Here is a 17,391-nt window from a genome sequence, read left to right as displayed (position 1 = left end):
GTCGTCCTACTTTTATATCTTTTATCATTTATTTGTATAATAAAAAGTTAAAAAATAAATTGCGGACGTTTTTTCGCGACCGACCAAAAAGCGGCCATTTATTCGCGTACACCGACAACCGTCTCTGGTAGGTTCGCTATGACGTATCATTAAAAAATCTGCTACTACAACCTAAATAAAAAAAGAGTGAAAATAATACTCATGGGGTAAACTCTTAGTTAATCATGACTAGGGGTTTGTTCATTGCTTTTGAATTAATTCCCAATCGTCTTACGATTTTCTTTGCTTTATTCTCTTTGCGTCCCAAAGGAATCAGCCTCATACTCTCCATTTGCAGGTTCAGAGTCCTGTAAAAGTCCAGGACGCTTTCGTTAGCCCACACTTGTGTGGCTTTAAAATCCAAAACCCTCAAAGTATCCAAACTCTGAGCTCTGCTCAAAGCGACGTATGCCTGTCCCGCTTCAAACACTTTACCCAGCGACATTTCCACGCAATCCAAAGTCAACCCTTGCGATTTATGTATAGAAAAGGCCCAAGCTAGTTTCAGAGGGACTTGTTTTCGGGTGAGAGTGACACCGTTGGCTGTTTTGACATGCCAGCGTTCGTGTTTGGTGATATATTCTTTATTCCGGAATTGAACGACTGGCAGACCGTCGTGGAAGGATTTGACGACGCCGCGCGCTCCGTTTACTAACCCCGTAGCAAGACTGATGTTTTTGAGGAGCATAACTTGAGCCCCCACTTTCAGTTCCAGTTTTTGTGGAACCGTCGTCCTCTGGTCGATCTGTTTACCCAAATGTGGATCTGAGTCCTCAGCTGTAAAAACGAACTTTTCTCCACTGAGCGCCTCGAGTTTCGACTCGTTAATAACATTAGCGTCGCCCGTGTGCGAACACAATCTTGTCGCTAGAATCCCGTTTTTTTCGATTTTTTGTCTAGACGTTTCGGCCAGTCGTCGCGCCATCTCTTCAGGAACTCGTCCGATTCTTACGTGGTTTAAAATTTTTATAAATTCGTCGTCGTTCTGTCTGTGGACGCGCTTGAGTTCGTACGTGGATAATCTACACCTACTCCAGGCTTCCGTTTGGAAACAAAACTTCATAGAAGTTTTATCTTTTGCGACAGGGGGTAGCTGGAAAAAATCTCCACATAGTATGAGTTGAATCCCTCCAAAGGGTTGCTCGTTTCGGCGAATTCTCCTCGCCACGGTTTCGATTTTTTCGAAAAAGGAACCATCGACCATCGAGATCTCGTCAATAATTAAGTGTTTGCATCTACGCCAAATCGTGACAGCCCCCGGACGCGACGCCAACTCGATACTGCGTTCCAGGGTGGCTTCGCCGCCCCCGATCCCAGCGAACTGGTGCAGAGTGATTCCCCCAATGTGACACGCAGCGACACCTACCAAAAACCAAAATCAGTCTGTCAGGTTTGACAGTTGTCAAAAATCCAGTGCACCCACCTGTAGAAGCCGTAGCCATGGTCACATCCGGGGGCAAAGCCCCGATCACCCTCCTCAACAAATAACTCTTTCCTGTGCCCGCACTCCCCGTGAAAAACACGTTCCTCCCGGTCAAGCACGCCTCCATCACCTCCTTCTGCTCAATATCCAGCGGCTCGTCTGGAATCGGCGACGCAGAGTACAACTTCTTCGAAGCCGGAGCCTTCTCCCCGTCCCTCGGGCTCAACTTCCGCTTCTTGCTCAGCGGCGACGGCGTCGTGTCCGTGCCCCTCGACGCCTTCGCCCGCGCCCTGTCCACTTCCACGGAAGTCACGGGACTGATTTCCTCGAACTGTTTGGGTTTGTTCGACAATAATTGGGTCCGCAGCGACGTGTTGGCGCCCCCCACGGACTTCTCGCCCGTCATTTTCACGAACATGGTGCGCAGGAACATGAGCAGGTGGTTGGGGGGCGCGTTGGACAGGAACATGGTGCACCGGATCTCCTGGAACTTGATGGAGGCTTTACCTTCGTTCATGAATTTTTTGTGGACGCAGATTCCTTTGAGTTGGAGCTTGACGGGGGCGGCTTTGGGGGCGGTCACTTCGACGAAGATCTGGCGGGCTTCGTTGCGAATCAGACGGAGGAAGGCGGTTTTTTCGGAGAGCTTGCGGTGGACGACGCCTTGGGGGTTGAGCCACTCGATGTTGACGGTGCAGGAGAGGGTGGTTTCGTTGTCCATGGCGAAATAACGGGGGTTTTAGTCACGGGAAGTGGTTTAGTTTAAAAACGACAACGTCAACACAACCCCTTGTTGTGGTGGTGTAAATTTTAAAATAGTGACAGCTAATGCTGCCAAGCGGTAGAAAGAGACGCAACGATAAAAATTGTAGGTGTTAGAGAGAGATCAAAGCAGATGTTTTGATGGTTGGAAAACGTAGCTAAATTCCCCTAACTCGTAGCTTGGAGTGAAAAGAGACACAACTAGACAATTCTTTTGTGACAAAAAGAGATAGTAGATAAAATACGTTGTCACACTGTTTTTAGTTAAATTTCCCCAAGTTTGCATCACGTTGGTCGAATTAGTTGAGGTTAAGTTTACCATGGAAGAAGTCGAAGAAGGGGGCCCCAAAACCGAAGAATTGCCGGCTGAAGCACCCTCTGAACAAATAAAGGAAGAAAATGACCCGTACGCCTACCTGGAGCGGCAGGATTTCTCCTCGGAAAAATTCAAAATCGAAATAAAAAATCTCCCCAAGATCTATGGGATCAACGAATTTCGGAAACTGCTCAACACTAAACTGAAGTTGAATTCGACGAAAATAAAAGCGCCGAAAAGGAATAGTCATTATGCTTTCGTGTGTTTTCGTAGTGATGAAGACAGGGAAAAGGCGATTGAGACTCTGACGGGGTTCAAATGGAAAGGGAAACAACTGCAGGCGATTGTAAGTTATTCCGTTAATAAGCGACTTGCTATTGTTGGTTTTTAGAGGGCTAAACCGTCGCCGGACCCTTTGGTTAAAAAACGAAAAGAAAATTCGGAAGAAGGCCCTAATAAGAAGGTTAAACTGGACACTAGGAGTCAAGAGGAGATGTTAAAATCGTCGACTATTCCACTGGGGGATGTACCTTACGAGGACCAAGTAATCACCCATTTTTCTTTAATAACTTACTACATAGTAAAAATTATAGTTAAAAACAAAACAAGAGGAAGCTAGAAATATCCTAAAGAGGTTAGGAACCGAACTGGCTCGCCTAAACCCGGAGTTACGACAGTGGTTAAATGACCAAAAAGCCAAACACGACGGGCTTCCTTGTGAACTACTCGACATACGACACGCCGAAGACTACGACGGGTAACCCCCACACTTCTCAAAAATAATTTAATTGTAAAAATCGTCTAGATACCGCAACAAATGTGCATTCACCGTTGGAATCGACGACCAAACCCAGCTGCCAACCGTCGGTTTTAGAATAGGGAGTTACGCGAACGGCGTGACGGGGGTTGGCACCATTGAAACACTCAGACACATTCCAGAGCCAACTAAACTCGCGGTGCGACTTTTCCAAGATTACGTCAGATCATCAGACTTTCAAGTTTTCAATGCTGAGGACCACAGCGGCTATTTTCGCCAACTCATGGTGCGAACAGCCCCCGACCAAATCATGCTAGTTGTGGGAATCCACCCCCAGGACCTCTCCCCCGACAAACTCGCTGCTTTCAAAGCTTCTTTAGTCAGTTTTTTCACACAGGGGGCCGGCAAAGACGCGAAAATCACGTCCTTGTATTATCAATCAATCACGAAAAAGTGTGTCCCCATTGTTTTAATTTTTGCAAAATGGTTGATAAATTTGGTTGTAGAGTCGCCGGAGAGACTCCAGAGGGCGCTGAGCACCTGTGGGGCGACACACACATTTGTGAGTCGCTACTGGGACTCAAATTCAAAGTGTCGCCTCAGGCTTTTTTCCAAATTAACACAAAAGGGGCCGAGATTTTATATAAGTCGATAATCGAGTTGGCTGCGCCGAGTGACAGTTCGACGATTTTGGACGTGTGCTGTGGAACGGGAACTATTGGGTTATGTTTTGCCAAGGTGGGTTGGTGTTAAGCAGTGTCGCCAACTGTTTTGTTGTAGAAGTGTCAAAAAGTTTTAGGCATTGAAGTCGTCCCTCAGGCTGTTCTGGACGCCAAAGAGAACGCCAAATTGAACGAAATCGACAACAGCGAGTTCTTTGAAGGCAAAGCTGAGGAGATTTTAGGGTCTGTGTGTTACAGGGCTCTGAGTGACGTGGTGGCGGTTGTGGATCCGCCGCGGGCGGGGCTTCGTAAGTCTAGCGTGATTGGTCTAAATTAATTATGCTGGTTTCTGATTGGTTAATATTTACAGACCAGAAAGCCGTACTGCAGATCCGCAAAGTCCCCAAAATCTCCCAACTGGTCTACGTTTCGTGCAATCCAGCGGCGGCTTTGAAAAATTTTATAGACATAGGGCGCCCCGCGTCCAAGACGCTGCACAACGAGCCTCTAGTGCCCATCAAGGCGGTGGCCGTGGACATGTTTCCGCACACCCGACACTGCGAGCTCATCATCACTTTTAAAAGATTCGACAAACTGTAACGTTATTTTAATAAAATGTTTCTTAAACGAGTGTTTATGTTAAATTTGCGCCACACGAGGAGTAGTAGAACGACTCCGAACAACGTGGAAACTTGGTAGTGGGGATTGAGCATCTTTCTGTAGATGTTGTCGTAGAATCTCATGCGTTTCCTGATCAGTGTGGAGTTGGGGGTGAGGGTGCCCATGTCGCTGACTGTCAGTAACGCCGGGTGCATGTCATACAAAACTTCGGTTGCTGCGCGGTACCCAGAAATGACGGCCCCGCAGATGGTTCCGTACCACTCCATGGAGGTTTCAGCGCCGGCCCAAAACACCCTTTTAGAAAATTGGTGCCCGATTATTTGAATTTGGCGCCGAGTTTAGTTACCGTTTCATGGAACTGCTGATGTGTTCGACGTCTTCGTGGCTATTGAAACAACACATGGGGCTTGCGGTCCATTTGCGTGCTGCGAGTTGCAGCGGCTGGAGGGTGGGGGCCCCCAGATACTGAGCTAGTTCTTGTAGAAAACCCATCTGCTCTTGGATTCTATTTGGGGTGAAATAGCCGCTTAAAGCCGCATTGTTTTGGACTATGTTGTTAAAACAGCAAATAATGGGGCACTTTGGGGGTCCTTCTCCATCTAGGATGTAGATGTCGCCCGAAAAACCCTCTTTCCACCAAAACGGGTACTGGTAAGAAACTACGAACTTCCATAAAGTTCCACAGACCACACTGCGTAGAGCTCGAATTTTGGGGGCTGGTAGATGCGGGAGAAAATTGATGGTGGAGATGGCTGGGGGTGCAACGGCCACTACTACGTTCCTACTACTACGAAAACGTGAGAAAAGTCGCTTATTTGGGTAAAACGTACCGAAAAGTACCGCGACTGGAGTCAATCTCCACGTTGTACTTGTTGGTTTTAATCTGGAGAACTTTGGTGTTAACGTGTAGGGTGATGGTGTCCCTGAGCAAAGTCGCGATTTTGTTGCAGATGTCTTGAGCCCCATTTCGTATCCTCAGCTCGTGTAAACCATCGAGGTCCAGCTGGTTGGCGATTCCATGGGTAGAAGTACAAAAGAAAATGTAAAAACCCACCTAGTGCGACAACAATAGGGTTAGCAGACATTTCAAATTTTCCACTACCGTCAGATTTCGAGCGTCTACTCCACAGTGCATTAGAATCAAAGACCTCACTATAATTTTATTAATATCGTGGCTCAAGTGCTCCTCTATAAAATCCTGCATCTTCCTGGACGCCACTTCTTTCTCTAGCGACTTCCTCAAACACAACTTCTCGATTTTCGCCGCAAATGCAGCCATTTCTAGTTTGGCTGCTGAACTACAAAACCCCCACGGGTTGCGTCGATTTCGTCTATACAGCCGCCCTTCGGCGTTAACGACGATTTTTCCGACGTCGCTTCTTTGCTCGGTTTGAATCTCCAGCTCCTGGAGAAGGTCCAAAAGCGGCGTCTGCTGCGAACTTATCCATTGACCCCCCAAGTCGAACGACCTGAAGGTCTTGTTTTGCACTAGGAGGGGTGTGGAGAGGACGCGACCGCCGATTTTGTCTAACTGAAAGAATGGGGGTGAGGAGGAACCCTGGGGTTTTACCTGTGGCTTCGAGGACGGTCACAATGAGGGAGGGGTTCTTCTGGAGCAGGGAGTAGGCGGTGGTGAGTCCAGCCACCCCGGCCCCTACTACAACCACGTCGGCGTCCAAATCCATTTGAAAAATTTTGACTGGCAGCTGCCACTGTCCCGTCAAAACTTACAAATTTTTAATCAACAAGTGTTGGAAAAACGGGTGCGACGCGACTACCCACCCACCCACCCGCCGCCAGAACGTTCGAGAAGCCCCGGCCGTAGGAAAGTTTTACCAATATAATTTATTTAAATTGTCACGCCTTGAATACCGGCCAATTTTCCAATTTGGCGAATTGCGCTCAATTGGGAATTTTCCGAGTGCGGCAATTAAATTTTTCAAATAAGCGGCTTTGTGGGTCAGCGCGGATTTATGGCCGCCCCCGGAAGCCGCGTCCTTGACCACGCCGCCCCGCTGCTGCGCCGGCCGCCGCCTTCCCGGCCTTTATCGCCGTTTCGGCGCGAATTATTCAATTAAGCCCCATTCGGGCCAGTCTATAAAAGCCGGCGACGGCGCGTCCTCCCCAGTTTCAGGTCGCGCCGCCAGAGTGCAGCATGTACGGAAAACTGGTGGTCGTCGTCCTCGTCGGCGCCGTGTGCAGCCTCCCGAGTCCCGATTCCAGAGCCACGAAGAGTGTCGACAAGCCCGTGGTGAAGACGCCGCTGGGGCAGGTGCAGGGGTCCGTGCTGGCGTCGCGGATGGGAAAGCAGATTTTTTCCTTCAGGGGGGTGCGGTATGCGAAGGCGCCGGTGGAGGAGCTGAGGTTTCAGGTATTTAAACTAAATTAAAACAATTTGGCCATTGTTTAAGTATATTATAGTTGGACAACCTAATACAAATTTTACTTCGCCTAAATAGTGAGCTTTAGGACAAGGAATCCAGGGGGCGTGGGACAAATTTTTCGTCAACGCACATTTTCACTGCAGTGAGCCAACGTATTAGGTTTATTTTACTCTACATCAGATGGCGCCATCAAACATTAGCAAAGGCAAACACCCTTCACTCTGCTCTTATACGAGGAGTTATCCATAAATCCATAATTAACATTGTTCCGTAAACAGTAATGTGTATAAACATATACGTACAAAATCTGAAAATATGCTTGACATAAAAAATATGAAGCAACGCGTTGTAACGTGATACGAAAGAATTGAATTTAAATGCATTTGACTCCTATTTTTATTTGACTATATCTTAAGACTGACAGAAACTTTCCAAGGGTTTTTAAACTGGTATAATTGTTTAGTTTTACAAGATTCAAGATTAAAGTAAAACAAGATTTTAAGTAAAATATAGATTCGTGGTTTTACAAAAATATTAACACAAAATGAAAATATATGTTCAAAGTAAATAACAGAATGACATAAACTTTTGGCGTTGACATTACAAATAATTACAAGAGAGAAAAAAACGCATTCAGAACTTTACAGGCATGTTTGTAATATCGAGTTGTTAAAGGCTGCTTTGAAGACTGTTTGTTTCTATGAAAAACAATTGCTGTTATCGAAGATTTTGGTAGATTTTGTTCCAAAAATACGAGATAACTAATTGTTTCTTGAACTAGTTTCCGTAACTTCTAAAATTTAAAAAGGATACGCCGTTCTGCTGTAATAAAATCTAGAATAAGGTCAAAATCACACTAATATTACATCTGATTTTGTTAACCACATGAATATAATTTACATTAAAATAAGTTACGGACTTTGTTTGAAATGTTTATTATAGTTCGAAAACAAGATAAAATAAATAAATAAATAAATAAAATGTGCAGTCTATAAACTTCAGAATTTTAGTAAAAATATAATCATGTTTGAAGCTTTATTTTGTCTGTTCGATTTTATTGGGTGTGTTGGGCCCCTCTCGGGATATAACATCGACATGAGTGCACCGACCCAACGTTCTTCAACCGATGGGATGAATTATTACTTCCGTTATGCTGGCGCTACACACAGCGATTTGGTTTTCAGATTTTCGGCTAGCTCTGCACAGTGACATAGAGTATTTTGTTCACGCGAGCATCAAAAATATTACCCCGAAAGCACTTCTTCAAGTGTTATTTTTTTTAAGATGTCATATTTGTCAGCGTTTCCAAAATTTTCTTCTTTGCACAGGTCAACTAATTTTTCGTAAACCGCATTTTAAAATTTTTGTTATTGTATTTTTTACTTTTTAATTTTCTAAGGCATGAAAAAATCCCATATAGGTTTCTATGAATTTATTAACGAAATCAACTGATAACTTGCGCGCCAGTTTGTGTTAATTAATACCAATAGTGATTATGATAATTTTAAAATTATCATTTTAATGAAATTGTGTTCTTCACTTCGCGAACGACAGCAAACAATTTAAAATTACCGCTAGTCAAGCACCTGAAAATCCATCTCTCCCAAATATGTCTTTCTTGGCACGATTTGTAATCCGAAGTCTCCCTCCACATGCAATTTTTCGTCGCCTGAGAACTTGTTTGATCTACAGACCAAAGCACACTCAGGCCAATATCGGCTTTAAGCGATTTATCTATAAACCGATATTCGTTAGAGTTGATGTGATACACATCCACTACGAAGAACTAACCCATTTCGACCATTGGACTTTAAAACGAATAAGTGAACAAAGTTCTTGAACATCTTAACAATTTAATACATAATGTTCCCGAATGACAAAATTTACATTTCAAATTGTATTATCAAATTACACTCTCCAAAATTTGTCAAATTTTACAATAGTAAAATTGTAGTTTCGCCCCGTTTACGGTTTATGCATCCGTGTCGAGTTTTCAGCTTAGACGTCAAAATTTTTGGAAAAAAAAATCAACATTTTCCAATTTATAATGTTATTTAAATTTTAAAAAGTAGAATAGTCCTGATCTTGTGATTTATACCTAAATACGCTATTGGGATTTTTCGTCTTGTCGATTTCTCGATTTTTCAACTTTAAATGTCTCAATTTTTCAATATTTCAATTTTGGGCTTTTCCTATTCCTCCATTCTTTAAACTTTCTATTTCTTGATTTTTTTATTTTTCGATTTCTCAATCTTTCGATGTTTCAATGATACGATTTCTCAATTTTTGTCCTCTTCAATTTTACGGTTTTTAAATATTTCGATTTTTCAATTTTTCAAATTTTCACGTTTCTAAATTTTCAGTTTGCCGATTTCTAAAGTATTTTTTTTTATTTGTCCATTTCTGGACTTCCTAAAGTTTAGATTTTTCACATCTTCAATTCTTCAATTTTTCGATTTTTTAAGATTACGATTTTTCAATTTTGCTTTTTTAGATTTTCGATTTCTCAGTTTTCCAATTTTTTAATTTCTCAATTTTTTGAATATTTCTTTCAGTTATGAGATTTTTCAATATTTCAATTTTTCGACTTTTCGATTTTTGAATTGACGGATTTTTTTGATTTCTCGATTTTTTACTTTTTGGATTTTCAATTTATTGTAAACTTTAGATTTTTCAATTCTGCGACTGTTTAATGCTTCGATTTCTCAATTTTTAAACTTTTCGATGTTTTAATATTTCATTTTTTTAAATTCTAGGTTTTTCGATATCTCGAGTTTTCAGTTCTTCTATATTTCAATTTTTCAATTTTTGGATTTTTTTAATTTTAATTTTCGATTTTCCAGTTTTTCTTTTCTAAAATTTTTCGATTATTCAATTTTTTATTTTCTCAATTTATTGAATTCAGATATTTCGTTGTTTTGATTGTCCAATTTCTCAATTTTTCAATTTTTAACTTTCCTTTTCGGCTTCCGACTCCTCAATTTCTCGATCCTCCGATTTTTCGATTTCTTGAAGTCTCAGTTTTTGAATTTTTCGATGTTTCGATTTTTGGGTTTTTCGGTTTTTCGATTTTTTTCTTTTGAGCTTTTCAATTTCTGGATTTTCCAATTTTTCAATGTCCCGATTTTTCAATTTTTCAAATTTTTGCGTTAAATTTTCAGTTTTCTGATTTCTCAATTAATCTATTTTTGATTTTCCCACTTCTCAAAGTTTCGATTTTTCAGTTCTTCAATTCTTCGATTTTTCGCCTTCGCTTTATTGGTTTGTCGATTTCTCAATTTTTTGATATTTCTTTCAGTTTTGATATTTTTCAATACTTCGATTCTTTCATTTTTCGACTTCAAGATTTTTCTATTTTTTATTTTTGGATTTTCAGTTTTTTGTTTTTTATTTCAATTTCTCAATTTTTCAACTTTTCCGTATTTTAATTTTTAAATTTCTAGATTTTTCGGTTTCTCGAGTTTCCAGTTCTATATTTTAATTTTTTAAATTTCCGAATTTTTAAATTTTTTGAGATCTCAAATTATTGACATTCGGATGTTTCGATGTTTTGATTATTCAATCTCTCGCTTTATCAATTTTTCCATATTTAAGTTTTCGATTTTTCGATTTTGGCCTATTTCGGTTTCTCAATTTTTTGATTTTTCGACTTCTCGATTTTTCGACTCCTCGATTTTTTTGTCTTTTGATTTTTCGATTTCTCGATGTCTCAATTTTTGAATTTTACAATGTTTCGATTTTTCGATTTGTTGGTTTTTCGATTTTTTGCTTTTCGGTTTCTCGATTTTTCGATGTTTCGATTTTTGGTTTATCCGATTTTTCAATTGTCCAATTCGACTTCTCGATTCGTTGATTTTTCAGTTCTTCAGTTCTTCAATTTTTCTATTATTTAGGTTTTTGTTTTTCACTTTTTCGATTTTTTAAGTTTGCGATTTTTAGACTCTGCTTATTTGACTTTTCTGTTTCTCAATTTGTTAATTTCCCAATTTTTTGATATTTCGTTCAATTTTGTGATTTTTCAGTTTTTCGATTTCTCAATTTTAACTTTTCAATTTTTAAATTATTAATTTTTTTCGATGTTTTGAGTTTTCAGTTCTTCTATATTTCAATTTTTCAATTTTCGGAATTTTTAAATTTTCGATTGTCCAATTTTTTTTTTATTTTTCGATTTTCCAATTTTTCGATGTTTCGATTTTTGAATTAACTGATTGTTCAATTTCTCGATTTTTAAATTTTAGATTTTCCAATTTTTATTTTTTTGATTCTTTTATGTTTCGATTTCTCGATTTTACAATTTTTCCATATTTGAATTTTTTAGTGTTTTAAATTTTCGATTTCGAGGATTTACTGTGTCACAGTAGTCATCAGTCATTACTCATAAAGAACGATTATTGCTGTGCGTTAAAATGCCTACATACTGATAAGCACGTACATACAAGACACATTTAAGGCTGTTTTAAGTCTGCTAGATATAATTTTTGCAATTTTAAATTTATTTCTTGATGTCTAAATTGTATATATTTATATGGTGATGAATATTTTGTGATACAATCTTAGGATAAAATGCATTTTAGTTTCAAAGATAATCTGTATTTAATGATTTGACTACTGCTAATGAAAAAAATACGTAAGAAGGTATACTGCGATAATATTAAATTTTTGTTACCTTAACCTTGAAACAGGTATGCACTACATATACATATATTACATATATGTAAAGTCTTCAACACGTACGTTTGCTTATTTTGTGACTGCTCCCCGTACAACGTAGTGATTAATACGTCCGTTTACTACCTTATCGACATCACGTGCTTACGGACTATTTTTACCCCCTTTCGTAAGGTACCGCCACTTCATAGTGAAGCGAGTGAGATGTAAAATATATATTCATTCTTTTCTACATGGGAAAGTGATTGTCCGTATAGGTTGTCCAACTATAATATACTTAAACAATGATTTGGCGAATTTCGTTCGTAATGGATGTGGTGGGTTTAGCCACCTGTTCCTGTCGACAAGTGGGACAACCTCTACAACGCGACGCAAGATGGAGCGCTGTGTCCACAGCCCACTGATGAGCCGACTGCAGAAGACTGTCTTTTCCTTAACGTGTACACGACGAAAGTAAGTCACGTGGGTGTGGGGACCAGCGTCTGCGTTAAACACTCTATTCGGGTTTTAGCTTCCGAAGGGGACCGACCAGCCTAAGCGGCCTACTTTAGTGGTGATCCACGGTGGCGCTTTTTATAGCACAGGCGGCTCCAGCAACTGGGAGGGTCCTCAGTACCTTCTAGACCAAGACATCGTCCTCGTCACATTCAACTACCGTCTGGGTACTTTAGGTTTCTTGAGTACCGGCGACAAAGAAGCTCCTGGTAATAACGGCCTTAAGGATCAAGTAGTGGTTTTGAAATGGGTAAAGGATAATATCGCCGCCTTTGGCGGCGACCCAGACTCAGTTACCCTGGTGGGCTTCGGGTCCGGCGCCCTCAGCGTCACTCTCCACTTAGTATCACCCTTAAGCAAGGGGTTGTTCCACAAAGCCATCATCATGAGTGGCTCCGCCTTCGGGCAGATGCCCATCCCTGAAAACCAGTTGGACCTAGCCAAAAAGCAAGCCAAGATTTTGGACTGTCCCGACGATACTTCGGCCAACATCGTCAAGTGCTTGAAGGGGAAGACGGCCGACGAGTTAGGGGATTCGCAGCCGAAGTTTGTGGAGTTCGGGGATGATCCGATTTACATTTGGAAACCCGTGGTGGAGGGGGATTTCGGACAGGAGAGGTTTTTGACGGGGCACCCTATCGAACTGGTGGAGAAAGGCGAGTTTGAGAAGGTTCCAATAGTGGTGGGGACCACGACGGACGAGTTTGCAGCCAGAGCCTTCCGTATGTCTTATTATACTCTATCAAAACGACTTTAACTGACTTGGAATTTTCTAGATGTTTTAGCCAACGAGACTTTGAAGAAGCAGTTAAGTGAAGGCTTTGACAAAGTTGCTCCTATTGCGTTTCTGTACGAACGAGATGGGGACCATTCGAAGACTGTCAGTGAAGGACTGAAGAAGTTTTATTTGAATGATAAGGCGTTAGATAACTCGTCGTTGCCGGGCTTGACGCAACTGTACGCCGACGCGCTCACCGGATTTGGGGTCAACAGAGCAGCCGAGTTGTTGTCGGAGAAAAGTAACGAATCGGTTTACTACTACAGGTTCAACTACAAAGGGAAATTTAGTCACTTTTATTTACCCGAAAGCAACAGCACAATTCCTTTTGGTACGTACTTACTTACACAAGTAGAATTTTTCTTTGATTTTTTTCTAATAGGTGTTGTGCACAACGACGACCTCATTTATCTTTTCTACATCCAGAAGCTATTCCCTCTCAACAAAGACACCGATCCTGAAGTCCAAACCGTGAACAAGCTTACCACACTGTGGGCTAACTTCGCCAAAACCGGGTAAGTCTCGATTCATACTTGTTTCAGTGATGATTGTCTGGTTTTTCGTTCCAGAAACCCGGTCCCTGAGACTAGTGACAAGCTCGACAACATCAAGTGGGAACCGTACACCACCAAAGACCAGAAATACCTCGACATCGGCAACAAGCTAGTCCTCAACGAGAAGTTGTACGAGAAGCGCTACGCCGAATGGGCGAAACTCTTCCCTTTGTCTCAGTACACCGAGAAGAAATCGTAAATTCAAATGGACTTTTTACTTACTCGCCGATTTCTTCCTCTAAAAATAGTATTTATGAGTTTCGATCAAATAAATCTTCCGTCATGTTAACGTCGTCGTAAATTTAAGTCTGGAAATGGCAATTCGGATTTACGAGATTTGGATTTTTATTCGTTATTAGCGACAATGTGCTTTTTCAACAGCGTGCCCTTCATATTTCACATTTCGTATCGATCGTGGGCTTTGAATGGTTTGTTTTAGTTAGAGGTGGATGCTGGTGTAACTTATTTTAGGGTTTTTAGTGCTCTAGGTGTAATTAAATGCGAATAAATGGGTGCTAAACATTCTACTATTTTTAGTTGTAACCTTAGATGCAACCCCCTTTCAACTAACCACCTTCCAGCCACAGGTAAAACTCAGCGTCCCGTCTCACCCCCAGGCTCTTTTAGTTAGACAACCGGTGGTCACATCCTTTTCACCCTTCTTCTTGTTAAAAGCTCAACCTGCAGGCGTTCTGCGTGAGCGGTCAGTGGATAAGCTCCCCTTTCGAGCTTCTCCAGACACATTTACGCCACTTATTTACTCTTTTAACATTATCTAGTCGTACTCGGGCACCATTTTTCGTTGAAAATGCAAAATAGTAACTATGCAACATTGTTTTCAAACGAAATCAAAACATTATTTTCAGGTATTGATTTACTGAATAGATTTAATTAAACTAATATAAACATCAAACGGGATGTTTTTCAGCGTCTGTCTCACTTTTTGTGTTTTAATAATCATGTTAAAAATTCATCAGAACGGTGTGTAAACAGCCCCGTAGCTACAGGGGGGCAAGAGGGGGCTGAGCCCCCCCTAGCAGTTGTGGTTGCCCCCCCTGGAAGACTTATACATTATAAATTTCAAATTAGTAATAAAATTTCAATATAATGCCGATTGCCGAAGCATATTAACTGGCCCCACCCGCCCCACCTTTATTTTCTTACAGGGTATATTATTTGGCAATATCACACTACCGTTGATGTTGACCGTATAAAAAAATGAACATGTCACATTTTATTCCATAGCCTACTATGTACTTGAGAAAAGTCAAAAATATTATATGGATTTTCTAAAAATTGAGCTTTTATTGAAATGGACAAAAAATCGACAAAAAATTCTGAGATGTAGATCTCGATGAGCTTAATCAAAAAACATAAGGTCTTGATGGTCCCAGACCAAGATTTTTCAAAAATTCGGTTCCAAAGTCGACATTTCAAACTTTCTCAAAAATTACATTTCTTTTGGCGGCTCTGGAAAAACTGTACGAATTTTCGAAAAAATAAAACCAAAAAAAAAACATTTGGAGATCGAAATCAATAAAAAGATCCCTTCTGCTAGTTTTCGAAAATGCGTGGGAAAAGTCAAATTTTTTTTATAGATTTTCAAAAATTGAGCTTTTGTTGAAATTGGCTGAAAATCTACAAAAAATTCTGAGATGTAGATCTCGACGAGTTTAGTCAAAAAACAAAAGGTCTTGCTGCTATTCGGTTTCCAAGTCGAATTTTTAAAATTTCTCAAAAATTATACTCCTATTTCTTGTGACGATTCTAGAAAAATTTTACAAATTTTCGATCAAATAAAACCAAAAACAACATCTCAAGATTGAAATAAATAAAAGAATGAATTTTGGTAATTTTTGGAAATGCTAAGAAAAGTCAAAATTTATTTAGTTTTCAAAAATTGAGCTTTTGTTAGAGTTGACAAAAAATTCTGAAATATAGATCTCGATGAGCTTAATCGAAAAACATGTTCATGCTCCCGGAGCAAAATTTGCGAAATATTGGGTTCTACCTAAAATTTCTAAAAAAATCTCAAAAGTGACTTAAAAAAAAGTTATTTCTTTATGCGATTGTGGAAAAATTCGACGAAATATCAAAAAAATAAAACCAAAAATAACATCTGTAGATCGAAATCAATAAAGAGATCCCTTTTGCTAATTTTCGAAGATGCTTGGGAAAAGTCAAAAAATGTATATGGATTTTCAAAAATTGAGCTTTTGTTGAAATTAACAAAAAATCAACAAAAAATTCCGAGATGTAGATCTCGATGAGCTTAATCCAAAAACATAAGGTCTTGATGGTCCCAGACCAAGATTTTCGAAAAATTCGGTTTCAAAGTCGACATTTCAAAATTTCTCAAAAATTACATTTCTTTTGGCGGCTTTGGAAAAATTGTACAAATTTTCGAGAAAATAAAACCAAAAACAACATTTGGAGATCGAAATCGATAAAGAGATCCCTTTTGCTAATTTTCGAAAACGGTTGGGAAAAGTCATAAACATTTTATAGATTTTCAAAAATTTAGCTTTTGTTGAAGTTGACTAAAAATCCAAAAAAAAATCTGAAATGTTGATCTCGACGAGCTCAATCAAAAAACACAAGGTCTAGATGGTCCCAGATCAAGATTTTCGAAACATTCGGTTTCAAAGTTCAAAAATTACATTTCGTTTGGCGATTGCTGAAAAATTTTACGACTTTTCAACCAAATAAAACCAAAAACAACATCTGGAGATCGAAATCAATAAAGGAATCCCTTTTGGTAATCTCGAACGTGCTTGAAAAGTCAAAAATTTGATACAGGTTTTCAAAAATTGCCATATTTCTTCCGTCGATTCTGGAAAAATTGTAAGAATTTTCAAAAAAATTGAATCCAAAACGATTTTTGGAAATCGAGATGAACAAAGGAGTCTCTTTTGATAATTTTTAAAAATGCTTGGGAAAAGTCAAAAATTTTATATGGGTTTTCAAAAATTGAACTTTCGTAAAAGTTGACAAAAAATTCTGAAATATAGATTTGGACGAGCTTAAAAAAACATGACAGGTTCATGGTTCCGGATCAAAATTTTCGAAATTCTCGGTTTCGAGCTCGAATTTTCAAAATTTCTCAAAAATTACCATATTTCTTTTGGCGATTGTGGAAAAATTGTACGCATTTTCGAAAAAACAACCAAAAACAACATCTGGAGATCGAAATCAATAAAGGAATCCCTTTTGGTAATCTCGAACGTGCTTGAAAAAAAGTCAAAAATTTGATACAGGTTCTCAAAAATTGCCATATTTCTCCCGTCGATTCTGGAAAAAAAGTTAGAATTTTCAAAAAAATTGAATCCAAAACGATTTCTGGAAATCGAGATGAACAAAGGAATCTCTTTTGGTAATTTTCGAAAATGCTTGGGAAAAGCCAAAAATTTTATATGGGTTTTCAAAAATTGAACTTTCGTAAAAGTTGACAAAAAATTCTGAAATATAGATTTGGACGAGCTTAAAAAAACTTGACAGGTTCATGGTTCCGGATCAAAATTTTCGAAATACTCGGTTTCGAGCTCGAATTTTCAAAATTTCTCAAAAATTACCATATTTCTTTTGGCGATTGTGGAAAAATTGTACGCATTTTCGAAAAAACAACCAAAAACAACATCTGGAGATCGAAATCAATAAAGGAATCCCTTTTGGTAATCTCGAACGTGCTTGAAAAAAGTCAAAAATTTGATACAGGTTCTCAAAAATTGCCATTTTTCTTCCGTCGATTCTGCAAAAAATGTAAGAATTTTCAAAAAAATTGAATCCAAAACGATTTTTGGAAGAAATCGAGACGAACAAAGGAATTCTTTTGGTAATTTTCGAAAATGCTTGGGAAAAGTCAAAAATTTTATATGGGTTTCCAAAAATTGAGCTTTTGTTAAAGTTGACAAAAAATTCTGAAATACACATCT

The 17,391-nt window shown here is 39.5% G+C and overlaps 4 protein-coding genes across 4 annotated transcripts; 2 read left to right on the top strand and 2 right to left on the bottom strand.

Annotated features, from left to right (window-relative positions):
* Window positions 1–7: 7 nt before the first annotated feature.
* On the bottom strand, window positions 8–2,296 carry LOC135132027 (ATP-dependent DNA helicase PIF1). Its single transcript, XM_064059942.1, has 2 exons — window positions 1,463–2,296; window positions 8–1,401 (listed from the first exon to the last, which is right to left on the bottom strand). The coding sequence occupies exons 1-2, from the start codon at window positions 2,181–2,183 to the stop codon at window positions 215–217; spliced, it is 1,908 nt and encodes a 635-aa protein (XP_063916012.1). The 5' UTR covers window positions 2,184–2,296; the 3' UTR covers window positions 8–214.
* A 188-nt stretch (window positions 2,297–2,484) lies between these two features.
* LOC135132029 (tRNA (uracil-5-)-methyltransferase homolog A) lies at window positions 2,485–4,590 on the top strand. Its single transcript, XM_064059944.1, has 7 exons — window positions 2,485–2,886; window positions 2,932–3,084; window positions 3,134–3,297; window positions 3,346–3,750; window positions 3,804–4,035; window positions 4,078–4,267; window positions 4,330–4,590. The coding sequence occupies exons 1-7, from the start codon at window positions 2,545–2,547 to the stop codon at window positions 4,557–4,559; spliced, it is 1,716 nt and encodes a 571-aa protein (XP_063916014.1). The 5' UTR covers window positions 2,485–2,544; the 3' UTR covers window positions 4,560–4,590.
* Shps (sheepish) lies at window positions 4,562–6,270 on the bottom strand. Its single transcript, XM_064059681.1, has 5 exons — window positions 6,151–6,270; window positions 5,683–6,107; window positions 5,411–5,634; window positions 4,927–5,367; window positions 4,562–4,874 (listed from the first exon to the last, which is right to left on the bottom strand). The coding sequence occupies exons 1-5, from the start codon at window positions 6,263–6,265 to the stop codon at window positions 4,562–4,564; spliced, it is 1,518 nt and encodes a 505-aa protein (XP_063915751.1). The 5' UTR covers window positions 6,266–6,270.
* Window positions 6,271–6,706: 436 nt separating this feature from the next.
* LOC135132245 (juvenile hormone esterase-like) lies at window positions 6,707–13,981 on the top strand. Its single transcript, XM_064060268.1, has 6 exons — window positions 6,707–6,951; window positions 11,960–12,085; window positions 12,144–12,849; window positions 12,904–13,236; window positions 13,288–13,420; window positions 13,475–13,981. Exons 1-6 carry the CDS (start codon window positions 6,736–6,738, stop codon window positions 13,656–13,658), a joined length of 1,698 nt encoding a protein of 565 aa, XP_063916338.1. The 5' UTR covers window positions 6,707–6,735; the 3' UTR covers window positions 13,659–13,981.
* The last annotated feature ends 3,410 nt before the right edge of the window (window positions 13,982–17,391 follow it).

The sequence above is a fragment of the Zophobas morio genome, unplaced genomic scaffold (genome assembly GCF_036711695.1).
Source record: "Zophobas morio isolate AGI-343-1 ecotype UQ-CSIRO unplaced genomic scaffold, CSIRO_AGI_Zmor_V1 ptg000021l, whole genome shotgun sequence".
Lineage (NCBI taxonomy): Eukaryota > Metazoa > Arthropoda > Insecta > Coleoptera > Tenebrionidae > Zophobas > Zophobas morio.
Note: the sequence above shows the minus strand (reverse complement) of the source record. Positions and strands in the feature narration are given on the sequence as shown.